This window comes from Pempheris klunzingeri, chromosome 22 (genome assembly GCF_042242105.1).
Source record: "Pempheris klunzingeri isolate RE-2024b chromosome 22, fPemKlu1.hap1, whole genome shotgun sequence".
Lineage (NCBI taxonomy): Eukaryota > Metazoa > Chordata > Actinopteri > Acropomatiformes > Pempheridae > Pempheris > Pempheris klunzingeri.
The window spans coordinates 3,887,848-3,904,433 of NC_092033.1; the positions used below are offsets into that span (position 1 = coordinate 3,887,848).

General features: G+C 42.9%; 1 protein-coding gene across 1 annotated transcript; it reads left to right on the forward strand.

The window, feature by feature from the left end:
* The first annotated feature begins 1,475 nt into the window (after positions 1-1,475).
* Positions 1,476-15,620, forward strand: LOC139221853 (ATP-binding cassette sub-family D member 2-like). Its single transcript, XM_070853796.1, has 10 exons — positions 1,476-2,454; positions 2,850-3,030; positions 3,587-3,708; positions 8,430-8,592; positions 10,112-10,206; positions 12,065-12,210; positions 13,242-13,387; positions 14,667-14,751; positions 14,874-14,999; positions 15,416-15,620. The coding sequence occupies exons 1-10, from the start codon at positions 1,513-1,515 to the stop codon at positions 15,618-15,620; spliced, it is 2,211 nt and encodes a 736-aa protein (XP_070709897.1). The 5' UTR covers positions 1,476-1,512.
* Positions 15,621-16,586: the final 966 nt, after the last annotated feature.

The window sequence follows — 16,586 nt, forward strand, 5'->3', positions numbered from 1 at the left end:
AGGGGCTCATTTCTCTTATGCTTCGATCCTCCTTTATAGCTGCCAAGAACTGCCACTTTAGGAGGATCTGAAGAACACCAACATGGTTTACTTACACCACTGCCACACTGTTGGACTGATAAATACAGTCAGTGATGATCTTTCATGAAGTCTGTGATCATAAATATATACATAAGACAAGAGTTTAATATTTTCAAAATTGTGTGATTACATGCTTTCTTTATTTTCAAGCACTGTACCACTATAACAGTACTGTATCTTACCAGTCTGATACATTTCACTGTGAATATATAATGTCATTACTAGCTTTCACATATTTCATTATTAGTACTGGATTAAGATTATTACTCACCTTTATTTTCCTTCTTAGCAGCAATCTGGTTGACAATGAACAAAGTCACCAGGTCCATACTACCAGAACTGGGGACTTGAGGGGATGCTGGTGCAGCCAGGCCCAAGTTTTTCAATTTATTTTGCATTTTTCTCTTTTCAAAGAACTCCTGGGAAGAGCCACATCACAACATTGAGCCTTAAAGAGGACTGCAGCTATTAAATGTCTTGTAAAGTCATGAAAATGTTTCTAAATTGTCTCACCCTCTGCCTTTTCTGATCACTCTTCATCACTAGCCGGCTCCTGCCATGACAGTGGTTATAAAGTTAAACTTGTTTAGCTAACGTTAAAATAAACTAGTAACCAAAAGTCTGCCCCCTTACCTTGAACCTCCAACCCAATTCATTGTCACTGGCTGTAAAAAGTGACAAAAACTTAATAAAATAAGTGTGAAAACAACAGAGCTTCAACTAATAAACTTTATATATTGTTATAATATATATTACATATAAGCTAGCTAGTAGCTGCTAGCTTAGGTTAGCTTAGCTTAGCAGGAACAACCACTAACGTTAGGTAATATCCTCTCACGTGCCACTCAGAAAACCTAAATAAAATAAAAAATAAATTAATAAATAACCACTTTTGTAAAAACTGTCAGTGGTTAAAGGTTGTTTCAACAATATATTCACTGTATAGATTCATGAATATTTAGTCATTCTTTAGCTAAACACTAAATATATTAAATAAAATACAGTGACTAATTTGTTACGTCAATCACAAAGCGACCAATCAGCTTCGACCAGAGGGGGCGCGACCAATGAGAAAAGCCGCTGCAAGAGCGTAGGGCGGAAATAGGTAGCGTAAAGTTAGCAGGGACACACCGGAAGTTTGCTTAATTCACTTTAAGAAAATAAAACCACACGCTTGACGGCGCCGATGGAGGGAAGTTGACCTTGAGGTTTTATTTTGACAAGTATACCCGGACGTACAGTTAATGTGGTTTTTGTTCTTTGACACTGGTACTAAACGAAGAGCAGGATGTAGCGGTGCATGTATCGGGCTGCTCTCACATCAATCCAACCATCAGAAGTGCTTCTCTCCGTTAATGTCGACGCGGTGAGTCTGGTTTGGGGGATGGGTGTTGTGAGGATTGTCAGCAGAGACGACTAACGTTTGAAAAAATGTCCAACATCCTCGATGCGGCGTCCAAAGTGAAATGGGACCGCACGGCTGCGGCGAAGCGAGCCGTGTTTCTTGCGGCTGCCGCTTACGGCGTCAAAACACTGTACCCCATCATCTGCAAGCAGCTCCGCAACAACAAGGAGCGCAGGAACAACCACCGGGTTTCAAAGGCGGAGAACGGCTCCACCTGTTTGGTGAAAACACAGACGGATGCTGCGGATCTTAAGGCGTCCCCGGGGGTAAATGCTGCGTTTTTCAAGCAGATCCTCGAACTTGGTAAAATCCTCTTCCCCAAGCTCGTGTCCAAAGAGCTCGGTCTGCTCTCCTTGCACTCGGTGGCGCTGATATCCAGGACGTTTCTGTCTATTTACGTGGCCAGCTTGGACGGCAAGATTGTGAAAACGATCGTGGAGAAGAAACCCAAGAGCTTCATCATCCAGCTGATCAAATGGCTCCTCATTGCCATCCCGGCCACGTTCGTCAACAGCGCCATCCGGTTCTTGGAGTGCAAGCTGGCTCTGGCCTTCCGCACCCGGCTGGTGAACCATGCCTACCGGACCTACTTCACCGATCAGACCTACTACAAAGTCAGCAACATGGACGGGAGGCTCGCCAACCCGGACCAGTCTCTCACCGAGGACGTAATGATGTTTTCCCAGTCTGTGGCCCACCTCTACTCCAACCTCACCAAGCCCATACTGGACGTGATGCTCACCTCCTACACCCTGATCCAGACCGCCAGGTCCAGGGGGGCCAACGCCAGCGGGCCCACCCTGCTGGCCGGGCTGGTGGTCTTTGCCACTGCTAAGGTCCTGCGTGCTTGTTCGCCCAAATTTGGCAAGCTGGTGGCCGAGGAGGCGCACAGGAAGGGCTACCTGCGCTATGTGCACTCCAGGATCATTGCAAATGCGGAAGAAATAGCTTTCTACAGGGGACACAAGGTATGCACGGCTGGATTTATTGTGGCAGGCAATAATTTAATTGTGATCAATAGAAAATACAACCACTAATCCATATTGTCCATTACTAGATCATTAATAGACCATGTGGGAGTGTGGCTGTCACAGGCAGAATGCCCACCATGTACATTTGGGTCAGTCAGTATAGATGAGTTAATAGTATTCTGCAAATATGCACATTTAACACTTAATACTACTCCTTCTACCCTCCAGTGTAGCCTTGATGAATCATCCGATAACAATGGTAATGCAGTGTCACAACATGTGGACACCAGTGTTGATAACTGCACACAAACTAGTGACCTGAACATTGCTCCATCACAGACGTGCAGGAAGCGACCATGGTGCCGTGTGTTGTCATGTCCTGTCCATTGCAGGTGGAGATGCGTCAGCTGCAGAAGTGCTACCGGGCCCTGGCGGACCAGATGAACCTGATCCTGTCCAAGCGCCTGTGGTACATCATGATCGAGCAGTTCCTCATGAAGTACGTGTGGAGCAGCAGCGGGCTCGTCATGGTGGCCGTGCCGATCATCACAGCCACCGGCTTCGCTGACAACGGTGAGGAGGCCCCGAGGTGCCCCATTGGACCAGACCATGAGCTTTTTATAAAATCCCAATTAAATGTGTCCTGGATTGGGACCACTTCTGTCTAAGGGAGCCTTTTTTTGTTTGGTCACATTTATCGTTGTGTGGTTCCTCCTGTGGTGTTTTACACATGAGGATGTGTAGCATCTCCACACCAACAGTTCCTGTCTCCTGCCGAAGCAGGGGCTGATTAGCATGTGTAAAAAAAACAGTAGCTGCCTCCCACACCTCCCTGATGACATTTCAGTTGTATCAAAAAGAGTCCCTTTGTTTGCTGATCAGCACTACTACCGCACTCACGTTCCACCGACACTGATGATATTTAAATATCACATTTCCATGGTATTCTAATCACAGGTGCAAGCGTGAGAAAGTGTTGCCAACAGGATGCAGACGCAGACTTTCAGCCACATAACAGCAGCCGAACACAGAGTTTAATCAGTTTTGTTGCTTAAGAAAACCTGTCTGCTGCTTCTTAAATCAGTCGTCTCTCTGTGTCTCTCCCTCTCTGTCTCTTTCCGTCCTCTAGAAACAGCAGACGGGCAGACGCACGTGATGGTGAGCGAGAGGACGGAGGCTTTCACCACCGCCCGTAACCTCTTGGCCTCAGGAGCAGACGCCATCGAGAGGATCATGTCCTCCTACAAAGAGGTGAGTCGGAGGAGCTTTGCTGTGGCGGAGGGTATCTTTACGTCTGTAGTTGACACCATGTGAGCTCTCTGTCGCTGCTTTCATCATCAAACACTTCTGTTCTTAGTGGAAATACCAACACAAAAATCATAAAAAAATAAAGTGCTGTCACTGCGAATGCACTGGATTTACACACATATGTTACAAAACAAAGTCTTTAACGGCAACAGTAATATCGAGGGTCATTCACAGAAACCCTAACCTGCTTCATAATGAGATATCTTTGAAACAAGACATTTGAAGGCCTCACATTGAGCTCTGAGGAACAGTGATGGGGATTTTTTTAGGACAAAGGATTAACCGATCAATCAAGGAATTATCCATCAGATTAAACAATAATGAAAATAATCATTAGTTGCAGCCTTTTATCCACTAGTTGACTCACCAGTAGATTCACTGAATCAGTGAGCGTGATGTGTTTAATGCACTGTTATATCCTTGGAACGGTGGTTTTCAGAGCTCAAATGAATCTTAATACATCTTTTTTCTTATTAAAGTTATTGATATTCTTTAAGACCAATGTGCCCACGTGTTACTACAATAGTCAGGGTAAGATGAAGCAGTTTTTGATGTGACATTTCCAAAGCGTGAGAGGCTGCAGTTTGTCAGGCTACAGTTTTAGATATGCACATGATGGACAGATGCAGAAGCGTGACTAGTTGGTTCATTTGTTGCCCAGCTTTGAGCAGACAAGTGGTCGGACAGACGGGCGGGTGGGCGTACGAATGCACAGCCTGACTGGATGACTGACAGGTGCATGCTGTACAGCGCACCCATCTCTCTCCGCTCACCCCCACTGTGAGGCTCACCACGCGTCCACGGGAGTTTATTTGAGCCCCCACTGACAAAGCAAAGAAAGAAATCAGTGAATGAAAGGCCTTGTTCATTGAGGGCCAAATCCCTGATCTCTGAAAAAAATAGCAAGACCCATTCACGCATTCTCTCTCAGGCTGCATTTTGAGGTCCATAAGAGGATTTGGTGGCCGCACATTTGAGGTGAAGCTGTTTTGCAGTACAGCACTTTCTCACTCATGCTTTTGGAAGCACTTTTTCACGCTATAACTTCCTTAGTCAAATCTGTAGTGTTTGAGCAAAGGGTCAGGTGAACTTGATTAGCACTAATCTATATGTTTGTGACAAGGTTTTTGCATTTTCTGTGCGTTTGTGGTGAAGAAGAGGAACTGCAGCTCTTGTAAGTGTGAGCGGGTTCTTTTACTGTGAGTCACCTTCTCTTAAAAACCTCCCATTGTGCCACATCACTCACGCCAGAGTGCCGTCACGCAGTTGGCCCGACACACACAAGCACGACTTTACAAACACCCGGAAGCCTCAAAGTGCTGCTATTTCTTTTAGACAACACAAGACAGCTCAAAGTGAATGATTTTATTTCACTAATGTGCAAATCTGATTTGGAGCAGATCGTCATGGCCGCCGTTTTCGTAGCGAGTCTCGGGCTCAGAAAGCTTCCCTGCAGGGTACGAGTTGTACCAGTGCAGTGCTCGGAGTGTGTGTTGTGTACAGTGTTATTACAGTAGATGCAGCAGCAGCATGTCCCTGCATGCAGGGCCAAGAGATGTGTGAGTGTGTGTGCGATTTAACAGGCACATTCCTCAGGCAGTATGTCCTACTCAAGCCTCCACACACACGCTGCCTATTTAATATGACAGAGTACAGTGTGTGTGTGTGTGTGTGTCTGCTGTGTGTGTGTGTGAGCGGTCAGATGGCCCTGTGACACGTCCCAGCTCGTGTTAGTTTGTTACTCATCTATGTTTTTTCCTTTTGTTCTTCAAAGGCCTGGAGTTGATCCCCCTCTTTTACCTTGGCGTTGTGTTGTTTTGTAAAAGTTGTCTGTGAAACTCTTCGTGTTTTCTGTCTAAACAACTGCAAAGTCTCAAAGTCCGATACGTGTCCAGAAAATTCCCCATCATTGTTTTTGTTGCATTGAAGTTTTGAAGTGATCATTTGTATCAGTTAGGAGGAAACCTTTTGTACAAGCTTTAACCACAACCGTCAAACAGAACTGTCCAAACGGGACCATGTATAGTTGTTATATCAGAGCAGCTTCCAGTTACTGTCACACATTTGAGTGAATGTGAGGTTTTATGATCTGCCAGCACAGCTGGGAGAAGTGGGACCTCTGACCTGTGATGGGCCGCATTCGATCTGATCACAGAGAAACTAAATTGAATACAGAAACCTTTTAATAGGCATTAATTCCTCAAGGTAGAATCGACTGCCACTCTGATGTCACTGTGGGTCAGCCAGTGGTGCCAGTGAATCCTGCTGTGCGTGTGTGTGTGTGTGTGTGTGTGTGTGCTCCTTCCCTCAGGGCTTAGCCTAGCTGTGAATAATCCTCCATCTGTTGATCTTTCAGCCTGCACTTCTGCATCTCGTTCTCACTTTCTCTCTCTCTCTCTCTCTCTCTCTGCATATGATCACACGCTATTAAAGGTAAATGGGGGAGGGGAGCTCTTACGTATCAGGGCTCTACTTGCTGTATACTTGCACACGATCCACAGAAGAGTGCACCTGTTCAGCACCTGAATTTAGCACCTTTTTTGGTGTAAAGGACTTTTTTTTCACGTTGAATTGCTTCATAGTTTTGTGGCTCATAATAAACATGCTTACTCCAGCTGATGCAGAAAGAGCAGCACAGATTGTCTTTAAGCAGAAAAGTTGACACGGCTGTGCTTCCTAATATTCATAATATTCAGCTAACACAACTTACATAAATAAAGTCCTGAGACTTTACTGAACATTTCTTCAAATATAACTGAAATCTTCTTAAAAGTGTTAAAAATTGATTTCTTTAATCATTCTAAAAGTACAAATATGTACATTGTACTCAGATCCTCTTTTTTCCATTTATGCAGGTTTCCAATCATATTTTCACAATTCTTATGATGGTTGTTGTAAACTTTACAGCGGAAAATTATCATAATTGTGAGAAAAAAATCATTATTTTGCACATTATTTACACGTCTTTTCTGAATGATAGTATGTCTTGGTGTGTCATCAGGGATAAATCCCAGTTATTTCATGGGCGGTCTGATGTCCAAGATAATGAAGAGAGCTGTAAAAGTTGTTTGGCTCACGCTATTGCTATTTTTTATGAACATGTTCATTTTATTATAGTGAAAAAGGTCAAAAGTAGTGAATTATTAATGAATTTCAATGCGTGTGAAGCAGTTTCACTTCACTTCAAAGAGACGTGACTAACTCTGCTGTGTCTCTGCTTTTTGTGTCTTTAGATCCACGTTGAATAATATAAAACAGAAGCACGCTGTGGTCTGTGCTCACTCTTCCTGCCAAACGCGACAACGGTTTCCAAATGAATGTAGATAAGGGAGGCCATTCAGTGGTTTCTCAGTTCTCTATCCCCACTGAGGAGCGATCACGTTTCACAATGACTGATCCTTGTAGAATGGTGCAATAAGCTGCTGAAGCTCTTTAAATAGTAAATATTTCCTCCAGCATTTTACATGAGCAACACAAATAGCCCTCCACTGTTCAGACCTTTAGACTCATTTCATTTCACTTGTGTTTTGGTATCTTTCCTCTGAGCCGGTCACATCTCTGGAGCTCCACATGATGTCCATGAATTCCCAGAATTGGTGTTTGTTGTTTAATATAATCAAGCTGTGTCAACAGCCTGCATCGTGTCGCTACAGGCCAAAGCAACAGGGTGATGTTTCTCCTGGTTTTATGCTCATTTGTCTTTGAGTTTCAGTATTTCTTTAATGCAGAAACATGCTGCTTCTACTTTTGGCTACTTTTGTTCCTTTTCTACTTAAAATGATTCTCTTCCTGTTTGAATTAAGTTTATACGCATAGTTATATTGGTTTGAAACGTTTCTCTCACCCATCTCTCAAAGACAACAGTAGACACATGAAGTGCAGCAGGTTTTCACAACTGTGTGTGTGTAGGTGTGTTTGTGTGTGTGTGTGTGTGGTCACGCTACGCAATGTAAACAAACACAGAGCACGCAACCCTAAGAGGTTTTACCTGATCCAAGAGTGTACTCTCGGATGCTAAAAGTAAAGAAAGAAATACAATCCAAACAACAGCCGCTCAGTGACTTTGCTGTTTGCTACACATTCACTTAAAAACTGTTACACTTTGCTGCTAGCGATTCTACCAGAGGGGATTATAGAAAAAGTACCTCTGGGCAGTCAGCAGCTTACAGAGCAGCACATAGCTGGAGCGCCATACTAACAGAACTAATCACATCTGTCAACGCTTTCTCCAAACCTATGAAACAGTGGCTGCTGGACATCCTGTCATCACCTGGGGCAGTGGTCATGACATGACTCATGACTCTTTTAAGATGTATTTGTATAGATACCATCAACCTTCTTGCACATTTACATGATGTAAAACAATGTGCATTGCCCCTAATGAACCATTTAAGGTACTCAGGCATTACAAGTAACTCAATATGTGGATAAGTATTTTTAATCCCATTTTAATGACCATTATTTTAAATTACTCTACATTTTTCTCCACATGTGCTCTGGTAGAAGTGCCCCTGGTTGGGAAACACTGCTTTATCACGCACAGTCAGAGCACGTGGCCGGGACAGTGACCTGAATCAGTATCTGATCCTCTCTGGGGTCACACTAACATTCCTCTTACTTAACCCAACGATGACCTGTGACCCCCGGTGTGTTTGTCGGGACAGGTCACAGAGCTGGCAGGCTACACCGCACGGGTCCACAACATGTTCGTGGTGTTCGAGGACGTCCAGAGGGGCGTTTACAAGCGCTCCTCTCTATCGGCCACGGTGGGAGCAGAGAAGAAGAGCAAGCCTGAGATGCACATAGATGGACCACTGGAGATAAAGGGTGGGCCTGTCCTGCTGCACACACACACACTCACACACACACACACACCTCCACATACGCTTGGTTACTGTTGCTATGTGGAGCAAACTTTTACCACTTCTGCTGTCTGGAGCAAGCTTGTGGCTTTGGTTGGTAAATCCCAAAGCATTGTGTGCACTTATATAACCCCAACTCAAGTCAAACAGTAGTCAGCAGTAGACCCAGTGTTTGTTTTAAACCCCTCTGTCCTCAGATGTCTTACAGTCCTAACATCAAAAGGAATAGCAAACAGCAGGTTAAGGGAGAAACGAGTGTTAGGTGCATTAAAACACTGTTACATCTTGACTTTAGTCGCCTGCAGTTGCCGGATTTGGCCTTTTGTTGCTCCTTTAACATGCAGTTTGTGTGTCAAACCAAAAGCTTCCAACAGCACACAACAAATTCCAAGATCGCCAACATGACATTAGAAGAAACCAAGAGTATCAAGGTGAAAGGTTGGATTCATTGCATAAATGTCCTTGTGTAAACATTAATTTGACCCCGGAGTGAATCTCTTGCTAGAGAGCACGGTTAAGATAAGAGCTAAGTGAAGTGGTAAAGAGGGATGTTTTTCTCTTTAACCCCATAATTCCTGCTATGTAGGAATTATCCCGTCCATACTCAACGGAGCATAATCCTCAATCTTTATGCTTTATTTCTTTTTTTCTGATCCTTTTTTAAATAGAAATCTTCATTTGAAATCGTCAACATACATAGAATATAAGCAACAAAATGAAAACACAGAAAAGGACAACAAAGACAGAAATAACAATGTGACTGTCTGACAGTAAATACTCCCAAAAACTTCAAAAACATTGATTGTTTTAATTCATTTCTTAATGTATCTAACTCAGACGGTGCATATGAATGAACATTACTGTAAATATGGCAGAAGTAGTCAAAACATAGTAGACTACTATAGCAGACTGCCTAAAGATAAGAACAAAAAAAAGCTAAAGATAAAACACAGTTATTAAAATAAGGTGCTTCCAGCAACTTGTAATGGAACATTTATAAAACCGACGTGTTGCATCACAAAATATTGATCAGTGATGCAGCTAAATATGACAAGACAGACAGACAGTAGCCAGTGAAGCATAAAATACATGAAGCGAGCAACAGCATGAGACAAATATTACTGAAACACACAGAGTTGGTGGTTTTGTTGGTAAATTTACACTCATGAATGTGGAAGTAAAATTAGATTGATACGGTAACAAGGCCAACATAAAAGTTTCAGGATGTTAGTCGCAGAAGTGTTAACTTCTAAGAAATGCAATGAATGTATGGGTCGACTTAAAAGAAAAATATTTTACCTTCATTTTTGAAAGAAACTTCTGTGATAAGGACCAAACTTTCAAAGTTCTAACAAAATTATCCCAATAACATGTTTCTGTATTAAAGATCTGACTCACTAGTATAATATCATTGTTAAACGGCATATCACAACGTAGATGTATGCTTGTAAACCTTTCTCTCCCTGTGCTTCGTGTCTCTCCAGGTGATGTGATAGACGTGGACAATGGCATCGTGTGTGAGAACGTCCCAATTATCACGCCAAACGGGGACGTCGTCGTGTCTTGTCTGAACTTTAAGGTGAGACAGCTCGACTCTTTTGTCGTTGAATGTGCGACACACGAAAAACCACCGTAATGGTGATATAAGGCAGATGCTAGTTGCATGTTAGAAAGAAGATATTTCACATTTAATGTACACTGCCTTTTGTATTTTCACCTGAACCATGATCTTCCTAAACTTATCAAGTAGTTTTGGTGCATAAACCTAACCAAACTGATAATAATAAAATAAAAAACTGGCATGTTCAAGTTAACAAATGAATAAATTTAAGGTACTATGAGTCTCACACAGGATTGGAATTACAAATACTTAATTTTAGACATTAATGTTAACAGATATATTTACAGGCACCCTGTTTCTGATCTACTCTGAACCCCAGCAGACTCCCTGAGGGTTTTATTGCTCTATGTGGCATTAATTAGCATGTATGAGGAATCCTCTGCGGTCTCATTAGGAAGCCGATACATCCTTTGGGTGTCATCGTGTTGCTCCCCTCTGGCTGTTAGCTATCGTGATGAGCAGGAGAGGATATTACGGTGCTTACAGTTACAGATCGGTGCTGACAAAAGAGTAAAATGTCACTTTTCGAACATTTCAGATGTCAGTAGGACACTGATGCCCCTTCCTATCGGCATAGAAAGTCCAGAGAAGCTGAGGGTCTGCTCTGTCCTTCATGTTCGGATAATTGAGTTGGCTTGATTTCATTGCTGATATTTCGACACAAGCCTGGAGTTTTCAGTTTTCCTCATAGGCGTCTTTAAAGTTGATCTAAAACTGCTGTCAGAGCAACGTGCACAATTACTCACTCTAAGCTGGATCAGAGATTTTTAAAGGTGAACCTCCAGGTGATTGTTTTGCTGAGCGGCACCAACAGAAAAACATCAACGTAATCATGCTTTTGTGATGAGAACAGGTCAGTTACTGAGAAATAAACAAAATGAGTCATCACAAGCAAGCTGATAGAGAATAGAGTAATGGTTGAAGCTTCATCAGAAGATCAAGACCTCTGTTTAAAACAAGGAAGAGTCTCTTGTGGGAATGTGGCTTTTAAACAGACCTCAGACAAGAGTGTCTGATTTGAGGTCAGTAAACTGGAACATCTGTCGTCAAGATCAAGACGCTACAGAAATGCCTCACCCCACATGTTCAGATCTTATGTTTCCTCACGGTATAAATAGAAGTGAAACTGCTTCAGTGTGTGTAGCTGAATTAAACAGGCACAATCATTCATGTAGCATTTCTACTGTTGTGGCCTTTCTTTGCTCCTCTCCTTTTGTCTCTGCCACCTGAAGAAGGCTCCACTTCTCGACTCAAAATGTTCAGTTTGCTTCAAAAACACAACGATGTCGCTTCTCAGTCTTTTGCCTTTGGTTGGCTGATTTATTTTCCAGTTCCAATTAAACAAAGTAAATTCTACTCTCACTAAATATGAGACAAAAGACTGTTCTGACTTCAGTTTATGGGAAAAAATTTATTTATAGTTTAAGTAATAATGAAATTTAAGCTCAATAACGTAACAAATTGTGTGATTTAACACAAGAAAGCTCTAACATAAAGTGAAGACACACACACACACTTTGACCTGCTTCTTCACCTTCATCTACATTCCCTATTAATGGTTCAGGTAGATCTACTGAGGTGAATGTATGATTTACTGTACTTTGGTATGGTGATGCAATGCCGATAAGGAATTATAAATATGTTATAGGTAAGATAATATGTAAGGTGACATTTCAGAGTGTGTGTGTGACGTAGCGTAGACCCAGGCTGTGAAAAGCTCCATCTCTCTGGGGCTTTATATCTTAATGATGTTATGTAATTATATTGAGGACCGATTTGGCTCAGAGGGGATTAATAAATTCTCTCTGCGTTTCAGGTAGAAGAGAGCATGCACCTATTGATCACGGGGCCTAACGGCTGCGGGAAAAGCTCCCTGTTCAGGATCCTCAGCGGCTTGTGGCCCGTCTACGGCGGCCAGCTGTACAAACCTCCTCCTCAGCACATGTTCTACATCCCTCAGAGGTAAACACACAAACACACACCTCCACGCGTTACCTGTTCCAATATCCTGCAGCAGTGAGTTTTACTGAAAGAACTGCAGGGTTTGATCACTGCACCTACCATTGAACCTACCAGTAATCTAATCCACTGTAACAGGACCTGTGTGTGCGTGTGTGTGTGTGTGTGTATGTTGCTGGCAAAGAGAAACCAGAGCTCTGGCCACAGTGAAATATTTACCACCCAGACAAGGCTTTAAATACTTTCAGTTACACTCTTTTCTTCATTGTGCTTCCTCTCTCTGTGTTGCAGTCATTTGATAGAAAGTTGAGCATCAGGAGTGTGACTGAGCATGGACACTAAAGTCAGCCATGTGTCCCCACATTGCATCGCATTTTGCTCCAGTCATGCGCGATAACTCTCTGTTAAGTGATTAAAGGTAACTAGAATTATCCAAAGTGTCGCTGCTGACCTTTTAGGGATAAGAAGCACCTGAGAGTTGAAGTTCAGTGTGATTTTTATTGTCATATATTCCCCCACTGCCTGAAAATAATTGTTAGTTGCAGCCATGAACGACATTCACAGTGATGTAAAGATCTCTTTGGGGGAGACATGGATGATTGTGGGGTCGATGTTTTCAGCTCTAAACAGGCAAAATGACCAATTGATCCTCCAAAAGGTTCCGCAGCCGTTAGACAGAACTGAGCCAGTCTGAGATAAACCATCAAATGTAATCTTACCCAGCGCTGCTTCGAGCGGCAGACTCAGCTGACTCCCTCCTGCAGAGCAGTGAATATTTTATACATAGGATGAAACAGCCACCTGGCAGCTGTAACAGAAGCCACTACAGGATCTACAATAGATACAACAGAAGCAAAAAGGATGTCTTTCCCTTCTCGCGTTTGTCCTTTAAGTGTGGAAAAGATGTGCCCCCTTTGTACACACACACCTCCATTGTCAGCTCGTCCTTTTCTTCAGTGTCTGCAGCACTTACTGAAATGAGGGGTTGACAAAGAAACACTCAGTGGATAACGTGTGTGTGTGTGTTTCTCCAGGCCGTACATGTCCATGGGTACACTGCGGGACCAGGTGATCTACCCAGACTCGGTGGAGGACATGGCTACCAGAGGCGTCAGTGACAAGGACCTGGACGCCATCTTGGACATAGTCAACCTCAACCACATTGTCACCAGAGAGGGAGGTAGGACAGTAATAAAGTCAGCTGACAGAGATGTGGAGCTGCGTGTTTCAAGTGAAAATAGGAGACTTAAAATAGCTCAGGTGACACTTTCTGATAAGTTAAGCCTCCTCAAAGCCAGACGAGGTAACCACCAAACAAACTAGAGAAAATAACTGCATCAAAAAGTCAAAAAAAAAACTTAACGTAGACCAAATAATTGGATGTAATATCAATACTCCAGACAAAACCAGCTCTGACCTTGACAAAACACAAGATAATCAGCTAAAGTAAGTTCATTGTTTTGACAAAATACCTATAAAAAAATAGACAAAATAACTACTTGATACTACAACAACATTTGAATCTGAATCTTTTGATAACTTTACACTTTAACTGCAAATTGTAACTGCAGTGGTGTGTTGAGATCAAACAGGTTATGTATCTGGACCAGCCCGAAGCTTGATCTTATGCACTCAGATATTACTTGGATTGCCTAAACTTGGCCGCTACTCTCCTCTGACTGCCAAACAAACAGGCCTGTTGTTCTGAAGCAACTACTGTACAAAGCTTAGAGCCGCAAGAGGGTTTAATGTATGAATGGGTGCACTGTGAACATTTTAACAAAGGTCTTGATTGCAAGTGAACTTTCACATATGCAGTCGCGGCCGTGAATTTGGACACACAGGCAGCAGAACTGCAAAGGATTTTCTGTTATGACTTTGAAAATGTCCGACTTTTAGTCCGTTTACTTTTAGACTGGTTAAACCTTTTAGCAAACATCATATACCTGTGTTTGAGGGCTAATGCCTGTTGGTAATAGCAGCTTCATAAAACACCTCTGTTTACATTTCAATCATTTGTTACGTAACTCAGAATGTATTTTTAATTAACCCTTTAAGTAAAGGCCTAATGTTTGCCCTGTCATAGCCATTAACATTAGCTTGTGATCAGATCTCACTTCCCAGCTTCATATGCAGAAAAACATGTACAGCATTTATAAAAGTGTGTGAATATTTTATTCAAAATGTTTAAATGTAAAAAAAAAATCAATAGCATCGTCTCCTCTATTTAAACAAAGGTTCCGTATTAAAAGTCTTGTTTGTGCTCGGAGCAACAATATCACAGCATCATGTTGAGTTTAACATTATCATCTCATCTTTAATATCTCAATTCAAGTCAGATCCATAAGGTGTCCATGAAAGGAGACACTAAGGATTTATTTCATTTCACACCAACATATGACTTTAAGTAACGTCTCTGGTAGCCACTGTTTTTTCAGGTTGTGTTCTCTTGCGTTCAGGCTGGGACGCCGAGCTGGACTGGAAGGACGTGCTGTCAGGAGGTGAGAAGCAGAGGATGGGCATGGCCCGCATGTTCTACCACAGGTAAGCAGACATGGTTGCCTGTCATCATACTGAGAGCAGGTCACTGTGATGCACTCGACACACGGCGCACCTTCCTTTATGTGTCATATTGATATGAAAATAAATTCCCTTGTGTGTGTCAGGCCTAAATATGCGCTGCTGGATGAGTGCACCAGCGCTGTGAGCATTGACGTGGAGGGAAAGATCTTCCAGGCTGCCAAGGACTCCGGCATCTCTCTGCTCTCCATCACACACAGACCCTCCCTGTGGTGAGACGCAGCCCACAGAACATGTGTCACTTTATCTGTTATGTAAAGCAAAACTATTTTAGTATGAAATGATCCTGTCACCTTATTTGTTTGCTGTCTCCTCCACATTGAGATGTTGGAGCACCAGGTAAAAGACCCGAATGAGTTGCACTGAACCTTTCTAATGCAAATATGTAGATATTTGCTATTCTAAATGTGTAAATCAATAAATTAATAAACTTGAAAATAAACCTACTTACTAAATTTTAGTAAGTAATCTACTTTTTTGCTTTGCATTACATTTAGATGTAATGATAAAGGCTTCGGGGCTTCGTTTTACCTTGAAAAGTGCTTGAATTTTACTACACTACACACCTGATTAAGTGTGTGCGCTGTTGTCATTCCCTTCCTTGTAAATCGTCCCTTTCCGCCTCCAGGAAGTACCACACCCACCTGCTGCAGTTCGACGGGGAGGGAGGCTGGCGCTTCGAGCAGCTGGACACGGCGACGCGACTCTCCCTCACTGAGGAGAAGCAGCGGCTGGAGGCCCAGCTGGCCGGCATTCCCGAGATGCAGCATCGCCTCAACGAGCTCTGCAAGATCCTGGGAGACGACTCTGTCCTCAAAACATCCGAGGAGTGAGAGGGAGGGAGGGAGGGAGGGAGGGGGAGGAAAGGGGCCCAGAGGGGAAAATGAAGAGAAGAAGCGGGGGGAGGAGGAGGAGAAGAGAGTGTGGGAGACAAAGAGGCAATGAAAAAAAGAAAACTGTAGGGGATTTCTTAGTATTTTTTTCAGGCTTGTTCTTTTGCTCCGAGCCTCTACCGTCAAAGCAGGAGAGCTCTTAATGCCAGCGAGTCTCTCAGCTCTCCTTTCTCCTCCTTTCTCCCCCATCTCTTTGAGGAGTGGAGGGGGAGAGCGAAGTGGATTCACAAGTATTATCCCCCCTCGTTACGGACATCGACTGCGTACTCAGTTGTAGATTTTAAATGTTTGGTTTTAGCGTATGTCATTTTCAAGATCAATTTGCCTCAGTTCAGAGCGGCAAAAGTAATGAATCCAAGTTAATTTTGTTTGTTTTATAGCACTTTACTCTGCTTTTAGAGGGCTGTTTCTGTTTGTTGTGGTAGATAGCAGTGAAACAAGGTGATTTTAGCTGGAAAACCTTTAAAATAGAACCACTAAATAATGTCCAAAGCAGTATTCCACACCCAGTTTACTGGGTAGAGCAGGATCCACAATTGTCATAATTTAGCTGTAGTTTTTACTCAATTCAATGTGACCTCTTAGATTTAGGAGGTCTTAAGAGACTATTTTTCAAAATGTCACAATATGCCTTTTGTGTATCTAGCCGCAGTACAATCCCTTTCCTTATACCTCATCTTGGCCCTTGTTAGGTTATTGCAGACCCTTGAACCACTGATATAGCTCAGTTGCAGACGTGCACATGGCTAGCAAAGAAAAAGAGCCAGTCCGGGGTCTATTATTAGAGCGATTAGTGACGCAGGTCTGACTCCAAAGCTGTAGGTTTGTGGTTTATTGAACAAATACAATGAGCTAAAGAGGCCTTCTTCAAAGGAAGAGGACCAAGAGCAGACTGACCCTGGTCGT

Excerpts from the sequence above, each read along its gene's own strand:
- LOC139221853 (XM_070853796.1), top strand. The coding sequence starts at position 1,513 with ATGTCCAACATCCTCGATGCGGCGTCCAAAGTGAAATGGGACCGCACG. Across the intron at positions 3,031-3,586 it reads CACCGGCTTCGCTGACAACG|AAACAGCAGACGGGCAGACG; the intron begins GTGAGGAGGCCC and ends TCCGTCCTCTAG. Across the intron at positions 14,752-14,873 it reads GCCCGCATGTTCTACCACAG|GCCTAAATATGCGCTGCTGG; the intron begins GTAAGCAGACAT and ends TGTGTGTGTCAG.